Here is a 14,767-nt window from a genome sequence, read left to right as displayed (position 1 = left end):
TTTGTAATCAGAAAGGATGCATGCAAATTGATCTAAATTGATTACAAAATATTTTCAAAAAAATTCTGTTGTTTTTCAATGTTCTATTCATCAAAGAATCCTGCAAAAAAAGAAACAGTTTCCACAATAATATTAAGTAGCACAATTGTTTTCAACATTAATAATAATAATAAGAAATGTTTCTTGAGCAGCAAATCAGCATAATAGAATGATTTCTGAAGGATCATGTGACACTAGAGACTGGAGTAATGATGCTGAAAATTCAACTTTGCCATCACTGGAATAAATTACATTTTAAAATATATTAAAATAGAAAACAGGTATTTTAAATTTTAATAATATTTTCACAATATTATAGTTTTTGCTGTGTTTCTGATCAAATAAACACCTTGGTGCACATAAGAGACTACTTTCAAAAAAGCCTTATAAAAAACATCTTACCGACCCCAAACTTTTGAACGGTTGTGTGTATGTAGCCATATGTGTGCTTCCAATCCATAGCGACTGCATTAAATATTTATTTCTTAATGCTTCAATGGAAATCTTCAATGTTTTGCTGAGCCTAAATAAATTAGTATTCACTAATTTCAATATTTCATCCTTACAGAAGCGATCTGATTCCAAGCCTACTCCTGACCCAAAGGCCTGTAACTGGAAGAAGTACAAGTATATTGTCCTCAACCCTCTGTGTGCCACACCTATAAAGGAGGAGGGGCCTGGAGAGGAGCGGCAAGCACAAAGCCACACCCCCTTTGCCAGTGATAAGATGGAAGCCTCATCTAAAACAACAAATAACATTTGGACAGGGGAGGAGCCTGGACTGAATAACAGGTATGTTTTGTCCCTTTTCACTTAATCGATTAAAGAACTTCTGATGTAACTGATTAATTATGTATTGTTATGTAGGAATGTAATTTTCAATGTAATGTATTAACCATTGTTCTGTTTCCTCAAGGAAAACCTTGTCTCTTCCAAATAACACATCACAGCAAAAAATATACTTTAGTCCCCATCATGTTGTGGACAGCAGTTTGCAGCCCCTGCCCCTTTCAATCAGTGAGAATAAAGGTCAGTGAGCATCTCTTAGCTTTACTATGAATAGGCTACACGTGCGTACAAAAATACACAGACTGATCTGATCCTCTTCATTTCATCCTCTTCATTTTTAAAAGGTCTCTGCAGTCCTTATGTTTGCACCCAAACTGCCAATCAGAGTCATTTACTGGGCCAACACCCAATCAAGTTCAAGAACCTCTCTACACAGCTCAGTTACCCTGGAAACCAAGCCACAAACACAAAACCTTCCTGCTCAGGTGAGGCTGCTGACTCAACAGATAATGTTGGCTGAACTTACTTACAAATTAAGTTCACTTCCAGTTGCGATTTGTAAGGCACAGTCACTTAGTTTGTTTAAATCGTTCTCATTCATTTCACTCTTTTATGTTCCCGCTGACTCAGGAGACAAGCCTTACCGCTGTAATGTGTGTGGAGCACAGTTCAACCGGCCTGCAAATTTAAAGACTCATTCCCGCATCCACTCTGGAGAAAAGCCCTACCGCTGCGACACATGCGGAGCCAGATTTGTCCAGGTACATCTGCACAGAATTGCATGTATCCTTCTTATATATATATATATATATATATATACACAGTATAATAAAGCAATAATTGGGACAATAATTTATTATTAAATAATTTATTTATTTATGCACACACACACACACACACACACACAAATGCATACATATATGTCAAAACAAATAAACAAATGCTGATTTATTGTCTTTTTTATCTCTATTTTTGAAAAGCATCAATAAAAAGAGTTAAACTAAAATGATATTCTTGTAAAATGTGTATGTGTGTTGTAGGTAGCTCACCTGCGTGCCCATGTTCTGATCCACACTGGGGAAAAGCCGTACCCATGTAACACCTGCGGAACACGTTTCCGCCACCTGCAGACGCTGAAGAGCCACCTGCGCATCCACACTGGAGAGAAGCCTTACAGCGTCAGTTATATTTTAACTCGTATATTTTAATATCTAATATATATATACACAACTACACACACTACTGCTCTAATCTTTTCTTCCAGTGTGAGAAATGTCACCTGCACTTCCGTCATAAGAGCCAGCTGAGGCTTCACCTGAGACAGAAACACGGCGCAATCACCAACACCAAGATCCGCTACAAGGTTCTGGTTGACCCGTACCAACCTGGGCCCACACTGCTACAAGCTTGCTGAGGGGCACGTCGAAACATCTCAGGCACCGGTGCTATATGTGCTTTCTTCAGATAGATCAAGATCTAAACTGGAGATTTATGCTGAAGATGGATCTATAAAACAGTATTGTAAAGAGTTTAAAGAGGTGGAGTGCTGCATTCGAGGACAGCTTGACTATAATGAATGTAGTCTTCCAAGAATGCAGTACTCCTGCACTAGATGTGCTGACTATTATCCTTATTATTTGTTCAAATATTATTATTTATTTGGCTTTGCATACTTTATGTTCCTCGTGCTATTTAATCATAGTTTACGCTGTTGCAAAAAAGTATTTTGTTGTCACATTGGCCACTTTTTCTGTGGCAGGAAACATGGTGAAAATCATTGTCAAAAAAAGGGTAAAGCCCTATTCAGATGGTAATTGTTCCCCTGGGGAATATGAAAATATTGTGACAATATGATAAACAATTATTGTCCAAATAAGGCTTAAGTCAGTAAAATACTTCAGTAGATATGGAATGTTTTTTTTTGCTCTTAAGACTTAAAGATGGTTTGTGGCAGCGTGTGAAGAAGACGTTTATTAGGAGTTCATATTGGAAGTGTAAGAGCTGAATGAAAGTGAAAATGATTGGATATATGGAATTCTGCAAGAAAGTAAGAACGATTATGAAAGGAAGATAGATAAAGAAGAAAGGAAGTGTAATGAAGGAATTAAGCATGTTTGAGAAAGAACAGCTAAAAGATAAATTTGTATGATTTTTTAAAATTAATATGCTGTCATTTTATTTATTTAGTTTGCTTTCCCCAAAAGTATTGCTCATATTTGTTCATGGATCCTTTCTGGTGTTTGTACTATATTCTGTTTCCTATTTAAGAAGATAACAGAACAACCTGAATGGCAAACTCAAATATAACCTCTTAATTGCTTATTTACCAGTTATTCAGTATATCAGTATACTAATTAAAAAGGCCTGGAGCCTATTTGTATTTAAGTAAGAAGAAAGAAAGAGCATTTGTAGATGATTAGCCTCTCAGTGTATCTTTTTAATGATACCTATGTTGAAGAGACCATTTCATGATTTTTATGGTGTATTATAGTTGCTGAGAGTCCAAGCAGGTCGAGGACTCACACTAGCCAAACTAATATACATGTAAAGAGTGATGATGATGATGAGGATAATGATATCAACAATATTATGTTGTGCTCTTTTGCTGGACAAAGACCTATTTTATATAAATTAAAGTTAAATTAATTTATCTTAATTGTGTTTGTTTGTTTTTTATTTCTATTTTTGTATTTTATTTTAGTTAAAGTTTTAGTCATTTTGTTGTGTGTTGATTTTTTTAAACATGTTTATATAGCATTTTTTTTTTTTTTTAATTAAACAATGAATATGAGAAATGTTGCCTTGGCAACTAGATTAAAAATAAGTTTATGGGTTTTTATTCCAATTTTTAAAATAATGTTTACGTTATTTTAAATAACAAAAATATGTATTTCTTTATATTTTTGGTTTTAGTTAACCCTGGTCAGCTGTTCTCATGCAATCCTACTTCTTCAAAATCACATGAATAGTGAGAGTTTCTCAATTGTGGACCTGGTTAAACCTAAAAGTAGTAAATCAAGGCACTTATTAAGTATAGTGAAATGTTTCAAATCTAAATTCAATGCCTGTGTGATTCTTGGAGCCCAGAAGAACAAAGAATTCACCTCTTAGCCCTTCCTTCCTCCGATTAGCTCACAACGACTCACCCGATCAGACCCCTCGACTCACCCTAAAGTGTCTCAGCTTCTCTACGGGTGGTGCTGGAATAAGAACAATGGAGCAGCTGGCACCTGTTTCCGGCCTTAGACAAAAACTGGCCTCGTGCACACATTACCTGTCTGTCCATAAATGTGTAGTTCTGTATGGAAGTTTTCCTCTTAGCTTGACCTAGGAGCACCACCCGCTGTTTCTTCTTTTATCGATGATCGAACACTGAACCTACTCTCTGACATGTAGTTCTGAGGTTTAGTCCTGTTCCTGTTTTCATCTGCTCCCGAAGGCAAACATGTGGCATGTGGAGATCATTGTATGGCTAACTAATATTAACTATAGATCACAGCTCAAAGCATTTGTCTCATATAAGCCACGTACATGCTAAAGTTGTATACAGAACCGAACTAAACAACTATCAACATCGAGTAGGTTAAACTTCTTTATATGTATATAGATAGCAATATTGTGTTTATTTCTAAGTGTATTATAAACTAGATTTTATTTATTATTATTATTATTTTAATATGCTGAGCTAAATTTTTGTTTAATCTATAACTGTATCTCTGACTTGTGTAGAGTTTTATTAAATGAAACCAGAGCAATACACAGAGGTTGTCAGGAAGACGGACGTAACTATGAAGTGTTGGTGAGAATATACTGTATGCAAACACGGGCTGCTGAAATAATTAAGACACACGCACAAAAACTTAAAATAAGTCTAAGTTGTTTTGTTCATCTTAGCTGGCCACAAGGCTAAACCACCTCTTTTCCCCAGCAAGGATACAATAACCATATTGTAACCACTGTAACTGCTTTTTAAGTGTTTGTAATTGATATATAACATTTAACTGAACTTACCGCTAGGGGGTCTTTATCATCTCATAGAAGAGAACTTTAAATTTCAATGACACTAGTTTTAATGTTTGACAGCATGCTGAATGTGCTCTATTGTTGTCTAACTTTAACCTAACATTGCACGCGTAGTTTATAAGTGACCAGAGTAAGTTACATTTTTGTAAAGGAATGGAAACTTACTCTTGCTCGTGAGTGCGCTCTAGAGGCGGAGCTTCGCTGAAACTAAACCCGCACGAGCGAGCGATTAATAGTCGCTCATGTCAAAAGCAGGTGAAGCAGAAAGTCGCGATCGACGATGTGCAACAGTAACAGTACGTGTTGATTATCAGTGCATTTAAAAAATAAACTGTTTATCTGATTTGACCTAATGATGAGTTGACAGGAAAGGGGTGATCGGGTTATGGGTAAGTAACTACCGATCTGTTCCAGGCACGTTAACCTGAAACAAATGCATTTTCAAACGGATTATATTTTGCTTGCTTTATTTTACACTACTTTAGAGTCGTGTATTACATGAAATTTAGGCTGCTCATGTCACACTGTTTTGTCTAAAATACTTTAGTGTTTCATTGCAGCACCTCTCTCTACTGGCAGTGTCTGTGCGGTAGGCTACATATCCGGAAATCCTAACATAATAGGTGTGCAAGATCAAGTCGAGCGGTTCGCGTTTGTATTGCTAGTTATACGCCATGAATTCATGACTAAATCGCGTCTCTGTCACTAACAGTGTGCTAAATATCAACAATGCAAGATGACGAGACACAGAAACAAGATGGTTTTCTACTAAGACTTACGCTTATGTTATATGCGGTCACGTTACTTAATTAATATTTATTAAGCCATACAGTCACCATGGATTTGCATTGGACATTTTTACGTGTGACCATTTTTTAATTACCCTATAATAATTGTCATAAATCCGGAGATCAAGACCCGTTGACCGATATTTAAAACTGAAATTTAATATCAAGCTATGAAATAAATATTTAAAATAATTATCTTTGAGTTCAGCTCATGAAAAATGGGGGCAAAAACAAAAGTGTTGCATTTATAATTATGTTCAGTGTAGTTTTGAAATATATCTTTTGCGTAATGTTTCTCATCATAAATGTTCAAGAGCACAAATTAATATCTGGCAATATTTCATAAGTCTTCAAATTTTATAGTACATTATAAACACCTGTAAAAACATTAATGTAAACGCATACATTATGTAATGATGTGTTGCATGGACAGGACATTCATATCTATGGGACGGGAGAAGTTTTGATTTGTGGAATACTTTTCTTTACCAATAGAGTTTAGAATTTGTTTATGGAGGTGTTTAGGTTACCATTAAATGTGTAATTAATTTAATGTAAATATATGTTTTCTAATTTGTTAGAGACTAAAACACAGCTGTCTGTGCATGAAAACACTGTTAAGTGTTAGTGTATGGGTTTGGTTTAAGAATATACATATGTGCTGCCTGACAAAATGTGATTTTAACACATTTTTTACAATGAATTTTTATACACCGCAAATGTTTTAATGCATTTTGTTGGTAGTACATCCTGTTTATACTGATGTTTTAATGTTAAAGTTTGCTCATTCTGAGAAAAAAAAAACATTTTGTTGATGTCCCTTTGGTCATCGGAACCTGAGCAGTAAGCTATTAATTGGGTCAAATTGTCAAACCATTGGTAATGACTGTTCAGAGTCCACCTGATGATCAACTCATGATCAACGTTTTGTTACAGGACTAAATTAAAAGACTTTACTTCTTCAAAATAACCTACTGGTATGTGTGTGTGTGTGTGTGTGTGTGTGTGTGTGTGTGCTAGAGAAAATGAAAGCTGGATAAGAACAGACACCTGACTGTTAAATGAGTATAAATCATCTTAGTTTTAGAATTTAAACTGGTAGGTGTTTATCAGCACTGTGAAGCATAGTGAACAGATGTGTTTATTTTCAAGGTAATGCTAAAGAGATCATGAACAGTATGATAAAGGCCAGTTATTTGTCAAGAAACCGAGGCTTATGTAGTAGATTGGGTAAAAAAAAAAAACGAATTACTTTCATTGTTTGGTTGAAGATGTTTTAATGCCGTCTATGACACGGTTAAAGGTTATGGACATGTAACTTGCACTCTTCTCTTGAAGGAATAGTTCAACCAAAAATTTAAATTTGCTTACGCTTTGGCCATCCAAGATGTAGATGAGTTTGTTTCTTCATCAGAAAAGATTTAGAGAAGTGTATCAATACATCACTTGTCCAAATTGATAAAAACATCACAATAATCCACAAGCAATTCATACAACTCCAGTCCATCAATTAATGTCTTGTGAAGTGAAAAGCTGCATGTTTGTAAGAAACAAATCTATCATTAAGGCATTTTAACTACGAGTCCAGTGAAAAAATCGTCTTAGACCGTGTGGATTATTTGTGGATTATCGTGATGCGTTAATCAGCTATTTGTACTCTCATTTTGACGGCACCCATTCACTGCAGAGGAACCACTGGTGAACAAGTAATGTAATGCTAAATTTCTCCAAATCTGTTCCCATTAAGAAACAAACTCATCTACATTTTGCATGGCCTGAGGGTGAGTCAGTTTTCATTTTTGAGTGAACTATTCCTTTAATCTGTCTCTTCAGTGCAATGATGGCAAAGCCCCAAAAGACACAGGAAGAGCAGCAGTCGTCCCCACAGATGGCGGCACCTGATGGGGGTTGGGGCTGGGTGGTGGTGGGGTCTTTTTTCGTGTCTTCTGCCCTGGTGTTTGGGCTCATCCGCTGTCTGGGTGTCTTTTTTGTGGAGTTTGTGCAGTACTTTGGTGAGAGTGCCCAGGCGGTGTCCTGGATAACATCCATTGGCTTGGCCATGCAACAGCTAATGAGTAAGTTTACTCATTCATTTGTTCTTGTCTATATCAACAAACACAATATAGTAAAACAACACACTTTGGCTTTCAGCATTCAGTTGATTATATATGCTTGCCTGCAGGTCCAATAGGTGCAGCCGCATCTAATGTGTATGGAACTCGTCCAGTAGTTATGATGGGAGGATTCCTTTCAGGCCTGGGATTCATTCTGGCTTCCCAGGCAACGTCTCTTTTACATCTTTACCTGACCATGGGATTAATTTCAGGTAGATGCTCTTGTAAAGAGTGTCTTTAATACTAACCAATGTCAGGATCCTGATTCTATTTTTAATCTCAATGTTTATGTCTGTCAGGTTTAGGCTGGGCGCTGGTCTTCACCCCTACAGTTGCATCAGTAATGCAGTACTTTACCGTGCGGAGATCTCTAGCCATGGGCCTGGGCTTCACAGGAGTCGGTCTTGCCTCTTTCGCCTTCTCCCCACTTTTTCAGTATCTAGTAGAGGTCTATGCTTGGCGTGGAGCTTTGCTTGTCCTCGGAGGCCTCAGCTTCAACATGATTGCTTGTGGAGCTCTCATTCGGCCTCTAGGGAGACCAGAGGTTGTGTTGAAGGTATGTGTTTTTATATTACTGAATAAATTAATGAAATTTTCTATACATACATACCATTTAGAAGTTGGGTCAGTAAGATTTTTTAAATAGAAAATAATACTTTTATTCAGCATGGGTGCATTCAATTGATCATAAGTGACCAGAAATGACATTTATAATGTTACAAAAGATTTCTATTTCAAATAATTGCTGTTCTGAACTTACAGTTTATCAAAGAATTCTGAAAAAATATTTCCACAAAAGTATTAAGCAGAACAACTGTTTAATAACTAGGATTCAGAATTTTGCGATGGAAAAAAGTGACAGCAAAAAAAATTATAATGTTACAAAATATTTATCTTTCACATAAATCTTTCTATTCATCAAAGAATGCTTAAAACATGGTTTGCACAAAAATATTAGCCAGCACAACTGAAAATTCAATTTTGCCATCACAAGAATTAATTACATTTTAAAATTGATTTAAATAGTAAAATGTTATTTTTAATTATTATAACAGTTCACAATGTCACTGATTTGGCTGTATTTTTAATTTGAAAAAAATGCAGCCTTAATGAGCATAAGAGACTTCTTTCCAAAACATTTAAAAAATCTTATGGACCACAAAGATTTCAATAGTGGAGTATATATTGTCTTTTTTAATAATTCATTTATTTAACAATTGGTGATTTAATAAATATTATAATTATGCAATTAAATATAATTTTTAATCAAAACATTTTTTTATAGTGATTGTTCTGCAGTTTAACATGTTTGAGGCTTAATTACTCTATTTGGCTTGTTTCTTTTTGTGCCCTTCTCAGACTGAAAACTTGACCAAGCTCAACAAATGTTCTTCTTTATTGTCCCGTATCTTCGAGAGCTTTGAGCTCTCCCTGCTTTCACACAGAGGCTTCCTCACTTATGCCGTGGCCATCACCTTCTTCAATGCCGGCTACTTCATCCCTTACATTCATCTGGTCGCCCACAGCCGTCACATTGGTTTCACTGAGTACCAGGCAGCCTTTGTAATCTCTGTAACCGGTGTGGTAGACATCATGGGTCGTGTAGCCTCTGGCTGGTTCTCAGACTTGGGTAAAATACGGATACCGCACATGCTGGTGGTGTGGACTGGGTTACTGGGGCTCTCACTGATGCTCATTCCTGTTGCTGTGGTTTACTCAGGACTTATTGTTATTAGTGTGGTCTATGGGTTTTGCGCAGGAGCGATGACACCGCTGGCCTTCGCGGTGGTACCGGAGATCGTAGGCATAGGTCGAGTGCTGGGAGCCCTTGGCCTGCTGCAGCTCATAGAGAGTGTTGGAGGGCTGCTGGGAGCACCACTGTCTGGTAGGAGCTCATGAGATCATCACAGTAGTTTTATTTAAAGGAAAAGTTCACCCAAAATTTTTTATTTGCTGACAATTTAATCACCCTCAGGCCATCCAAGATGTACATGATTTTGTTTCTTCATCAGAACAGATTTGGAGAAGTTTAACATTACATCATTTACTCACCAATGAGTCCTCTGCAGTGAATGGGTGCCGTCAGAATGAGAGTCCAAACAGCTGATAAAAACATCACAATAATCCACACGAATCCAGATGTCTTGTGAAGTGAAAAGCTGTGTGTTTGTATGAAACAAACTGTTGCTTCCGGCTAAAATATGAGTCCTCTATCCATAATATTGCTTTCTCCAGTGAAAAAAATCACCTTGTTTGAATCAGGAGAGAAATATGCACAGATCAAGCACTGTTACAAGCAAAAACAGTTCTAAACAAATATGTTGGTGGATTTTGATGTGAGTGGACAACAAGAGATGACATTTCTGGAGGAAGCGTTGTAATGGATTTTAAACTCATATTTTAGCCAGAAACGACGCTTTAATGTTAAAATGCCTTAAAGATGGATTTGTTACGAACTCACAGCTTTTCAATTTACAAGATGTTAATTGATGGACTGGAGTGGTGTGGATTAGTTGTGGATCATTGTGATGTTTTATCAGCTGTTTGAACTTTGATTTTGACGGCACCCATTCACTGCAGAGGATACATTGGTGAGCAAGTGATATAATGCTAAATTCCTCCAAATCTGTTCCCATGAAGAACAAACTCATCTACATCTTGCATGGCCTCAGAATGAGTAAATTTTCTGCAAATCTTCATTTTTGGTGAAACTATTCCTTTAAAAGGCTGACATTCAATTGATTCAGATCTTTAGGTTCACAATCAGCAATGAAATGATTGTTCCATCTCCATTTTTCCTCCCAGGCTGGCTGAAGGACTGTACTGGGACATACACATTATCTCTTATTGCTGCTGGAAGTTTCCTAGTGTTAGGTATGTTAGTTACAATGACTCTTCCCTATTTCTGGTCTTGTACGGCCCCTCCACCCCCATCACCTTCAAAGAGGAAGTCTCAGGATGGCTCCATTGAAGATGGACTACTCAAAAAAACTCTATCCTCAAATTCTGTACCTGAGAGCCTGTGCCCTTTGGATGATACACCCTACTCGGATAAGGAGTTAAAGGTCTGTTGGAAGAGTGATGTTACATGTCTAGTGCAAGAACGAGATGAAATACCACAGGAAATGATGCACCATACTAATTCAGGGGAAATATTATGATTGTGTGATGTTAGAAAATAATTAGTGGTGGTCATAGTAGTAGTTTTTTAGAAGGATATAGACGAGATATAGGCAACTATTGGCATTGGAATCACAAATCATGTTGCGCTTTTGGTTTTATACCGCATTTTGCAGTAAAACTTTTAGTGGGTAATTTCATAAGAATAAGTTCAATCTGATGGAAATTCTCAGGTTTTGAGAAAGTTTGGAAAGCAACAGTAGGTTTACAGCTCAAATTTCCAGTTAGCCAACCTTGTGTAACGTTCAAAACAAATGTGGATTATTTAATCATTCCTTATATAAATGCAAGTAGACACATGTTTTGGACATGCACCATGAAATTAGTGCAATTCAAAAGTTGTATAATAGGTCAATAGCAGCATAAATCTTTATCATGACGTAAATGCAATAACGTAATCAAGTTATCATTTATCAAGACCAGCTTTTCTTTTAGATTACATAATAATGACAATACAGTTGCCACAGTCAGACACCACAGCAGCAGCTATATAGTGTTATTTTAGTATTACTTAATTATAGTTTTTATTAATATTTTGAATTAGTTTTTTATATTTTCAGCATTTACAGTATTTGCACCTGGAAAGCTGTCAATTTGTAAATTCTCATTCTAAAAAATCCATTATTCTGGCCACTGTTCATTTCCTATCTATACAGATAATTTATACTTTATAAATAGCTCAAGTATTTTTCTGTTCTGAAATCAGTATTTTTTTAAATTTAATAATATATTTTATTTAATTAAATTATTAAATTATTTTTATTTTATATTTACATTTTCAAATATTTGTCAATTCAGAATCGCCACCAAATAAGGATTTTTGCTGATATTGTCCAAATACCCCACTTTGACTTGGCCATTTCTGAATTTATGGAGGGCGCTGTATATCAAATATCATGGTATTATTATCTGACACCAACACTGTACCATGGTATTGCCATATTACTATTTCTGAGTATGCTGGCAAAATACTATTTATTTTTAATTAATTATTTTTATTGTATTATTAAATTTTTTTATTGTAAATTATTGTGAAATACTTGACTTCTGGCGTTCTCTAACAGGAAGCTAATTATGATGCACAAATACAGCTTCAGGGTTTGGTGGAATGACTGATGCTTGTGGTTTTTGTTAATCACAGTTATTGAGGAGCATTTTGTATTCATGGCTAGTAAAACATGAGTGTAACGGGGCTGACAAGACGTGAGACATGCGGATCCATGTGCAAGCTTTTATTAAAGCAGATGGCAGGAAAGACACAAGAATAATCTTAGGGCTAGCGTAGGTCAATGATCGGCGAACAGAATCAAAAGGGCGAGACTAGAGGGGATAAATCCAGGAAAATAGGCAAAGATCAGAAACTGGGAAAACAGACTGGACTGGACTGGGCTGGGCTGGGAAACTAACGAGGGCTCTGTAAAGTAGCTATCACTGCTTGCGATAAGTGCATACAATACTCTGCAGAGAATGGTTGTTAGAGTGAGTGTTAAATAGTGAAATATGAAACAGCTGTGTGCAATCAGTGCTGTGTGCAATCAGTGCAATGAATGATGGGATATGTAGTCCGGGATGATGTGTAACAGTTTGTGTGGTGCGAGAGTCAATGTAATGGAAAGGGTGACCTCTGATGGTAAGCAGACGGAAGTTCGTGGACCGGATTCATGACAATGAGGCTTTTATGAGACTCCACACCAGCTTTTAACTGCTTAGTCAGCAGACTCAGCACATGCCTGACATGCTGTCACATCAAGCAAAAGCTAAGATAAAGGCAGTGCATTTTCTATAGCCATTAAGTTTGGTGCTGGAGGCTACTTCAGTATAGTATTCAAAAGCAGGAAAGCAAGCTAAATGCTAATGTTGCAGTGCTAATCCTGTTCTGCTCCTCATGTAGAGCATTAATGTACCTTACCTTGATTACAGCTGGACTGTTCTTGAGTTGCATATGGAGGAATATGATGAACACAAGATGTTCTTTCTGATAGCATTGTCGGAGACGTGACATTTTGATGTTGTCATTTCAGGGTTGAATTGGACCATGTGATTTGTGTATTTCATTGATGCTTTTTAAGTATTGTATGATGGAAATCTTGCACATTGTGAAGGGTTTTCACTGTGATTTTCAAGCTCCAGGTTTCGGAGTGAATATTGATTTACATTTTCCACCGAGGTCGCTGACAAACAAAATTCACTTGTGAATCATTGACCAAAGTGTCACACACTAAAGTCTTTGTTACACATTACATTCTTCAACACTTTTTTTGTTTTTGTTTTAAATTTGTATTAATGCAAGAGCTTTACTATGCACAAACTAGTATATAACCTTGTAAATTCTCTACTTCCCTTGGAAAAATCTTGAATACTAGTCAGTAATGCTGTTTTAAAGATGCACTTCTCATAAAACCAAACACGTGAGCCTTAATCTCCATAGACTTGAGAGTCAATGAGCTCAGCTACAGACTTTGCTTTCTCATGTGAGAGGCCCTTATTGCTTTGAGATTGACAGCACTGCCTTTTCACACAGTTGTCTTCAAATGCACTGTATTAATGCAATTAAACATGCTCTTTAGCCTATTGACCTCAGTATACTTGCATAGAATGAGAAGTGAGACTTGGATGAATTTGGATCAGTTTAGTAGTCTTCTAAACTATACTGCAGTGCAAGTCTATTAGCTTTGGAGTGCCAAAGCAGGCAATGACTCTTAACAACATTTCATCATCTGGTTCTTTGAACTTAGTAGCTTTAGAACTACACTGCACAAGTTGACTTTTGATCTGATTTAAAGGTTGAATGGAATTTGCCATCTGAGCCAGTCGGGCATGTTACCAGCCCATATCATGTGCGTTATGTTGTAATTCTCCAAGAAGTGCACTGCATGGCAAGACGGGTTTTAGTAGAACAGTACAGAGATATCGGCCAAATTTTCTTATCAGGCCGATACCGATAACAGAAAAAATGAGCCGATATGGGCCGATACCGATATGGTGGCCGATATATCGTGCATCCCTAGTACAAATCTGTGTTTTGGTAGACAGATTTGTCTTTTAATGTGGTTAAATAAAAGGCTGTTTCTGTTTTTATTGTACTATTGTTTTCTTGCTATATTTTATATATGATATTTTTTATTTTTATTGACAAACTTCTTGGGTTCTAATATTCTAATCTTTTTTTTTGAAGAATTATGGTATGAAACATCATTTAAACTAAGATATCATGACCGAAGTACAAGTAAGAACATGGAACTGAGCTGGATATATTAAAATTATGTACAGATAACTGATATATTCATGTGTGACGTCCGAGCCCTGGTCCATTCAAACATTTGGGGTTTGTACGATTTTTTTAATGTTTCTGAAAGAAGTCTCTTCTGTTCACTAAAAAAAAGCTAATACTGTGAAATATTATTACAATTACAATTTTTCTATTTTAATATATATTCAAATGTATTTTATTCCTGTGATGGCACAGCTGAATTGTCAGCATCATTACTCCAGTCTTCAGTGTCTCATGATCCTTCAGAAATCATTTTAATATGCTGAGTTGCTGCTTAAGAAACATTTCATATTATTGTCAATGTCGAAAACTGCTTTTGTGGAAACCGTGATAATATTGTTTCAGAATTATTTGATTAATAGAAAGTTTAAAAGAATAGCATTTATTTAAAATATAAATATTTTGTAACATCATACACGTCTTCAATGCCCCTATTTAAACAATTTAATATTGCGGGAAAAAAATATTACAGACCCTGAACTTTTGAATGGTAGTAACAGTAGTTCAAGTGGTAAAGGTTTTACTGCAAAATTCTCAGAAATGCAAGTCACGTAAGTCATGAA

The 14,767-nt window shown here is 36.1% G+C and overlaps 2 protein-coding genes across 4 annotated transcripts in view; both read left to right on the top strand.

Moving 5' to 3' along the window:
* The window catches only part of LOC107595306 (B-cell CLL/lymphoma 6 member B protein-like), a 7,656-nt gene extending 4,217 nt beyond the window's left edge, over window positions 1-3,439 (top strand). Inside the window, exons 7-12 of the mRNA XM_016285667.1 lie at window positions 608-831; window positions 956-1,068; window positions 1,173-1,313; window positions 1,459-1,589; window positions 1,869-2,006; window positions 2,093-3,439. Coding sequence (XP_016141153.1) covers window positions 608-831; window positions 956-1,068; window positions 1,173-1,313; window positions 1,459-1,589; window positions 1,869-2,006; window positions 2,093-2,242 — 897 coding nt within the window. The 3' untranslated portion in view covers window positions 2,243-3,439. The remainder of the gene's footprint in view (window positions 1-607; window positions 832-955; window positions 1,069-1,172; window positions 1,314-1,458; window positions 1,590-1,868; window positions 2,007-2,092) is intronic.
* A 1,628-nt stretch (window positions 3,440-5,067) lies between these two features.
* On the top strand, window positions 5,068-11,632 carry LOC107595304 (monocarboxylate transporter 13-like). Of its 3 annotated transcripts, XM_016285665.1 has the most exons (7): window positions 5,068-5,240; window positions 7,473-7,714; window positions 7,822-7,965; window positions 8,053-8,309; window positions 9,113-9,383; window positions 9,513-9,638; window positions 10,559-11,631. In XM_016285665.1, exons 2-7 carry the CDS (start codon window positions 7,477-7,479, stop codon window positions 10,912-10,914), a joined length of 1,392 nt encoding a protein of 463 aa, XP_016141151.1. In that variant the 5' UTR covers window positions 5,068-5,240; window positions 7,473-7,476; the 3' UTR covers window positions 10,915-11,631. The 3 variants fall into 3 exon arrangements, with proteins under 3 accessions (XP_016141151.1, XP_016141150.1, XP_016141149.1); XM_016285664.1 differs by having other exon boundaries at window positions 5,068-5,147; window positions 9,113-9,638; window positions 10,559-11,632; XM_016285663.1 differs by having other exon boundaries at window positions 9,113-9,638; window positions 10,559-11,632.
* Window positions 11,633-14,767: the final 3,135 nt, after the last annotated feature.

The sequence above is a fragment of the Sinocyclocheilus grahami genome, unplaced genomic scaffold (genome assembly GCF_001515645.1).
Source record: "Sinocyclocheilus grahami isolate Dianchi unplaced genomic scaffold, SAMN03320097.WGS_v1.1 scaffold200.1, whole genome shotgun sequence".
NCBI lineage: Eukaryota > Metazoa > Chordata > Actinopteri > Cypriniformes > Cyprinidae > Sinocyclocheilus > Sinocyclocheilus grahami.
The sequence above is the reverse complement of the archived record's forward strand: the minus strand, read 5'-3'. Positions and strand labels throughout refer to the sequence as shown.

Bases quoted from the DNA above. Each gene is read 5' to 3' on its own strand.
- LOC107595304 (XM_016285664.1), top strand. From the start codon at position 7,477: ATGATGGCAAAGCCCCAAAAGACACAGGAAGAGCAGCAGTCGTCCCCA. The intron at 8,310-9,112 runs GTATGTGTTTTT...TGCCCTTCTCAG, and splicing joins GACCAGAGGTTGTGTTGAAG to ACTGAAAACTTGACCAAGCT. The intron at 9,639-10,558 runs GTAGGAGCTCAT...TTTTCCTCCCAG, and splicing joins GCTGGGAGCACCACTGTCTG to GCTGGCTGAAGGACTGTACT.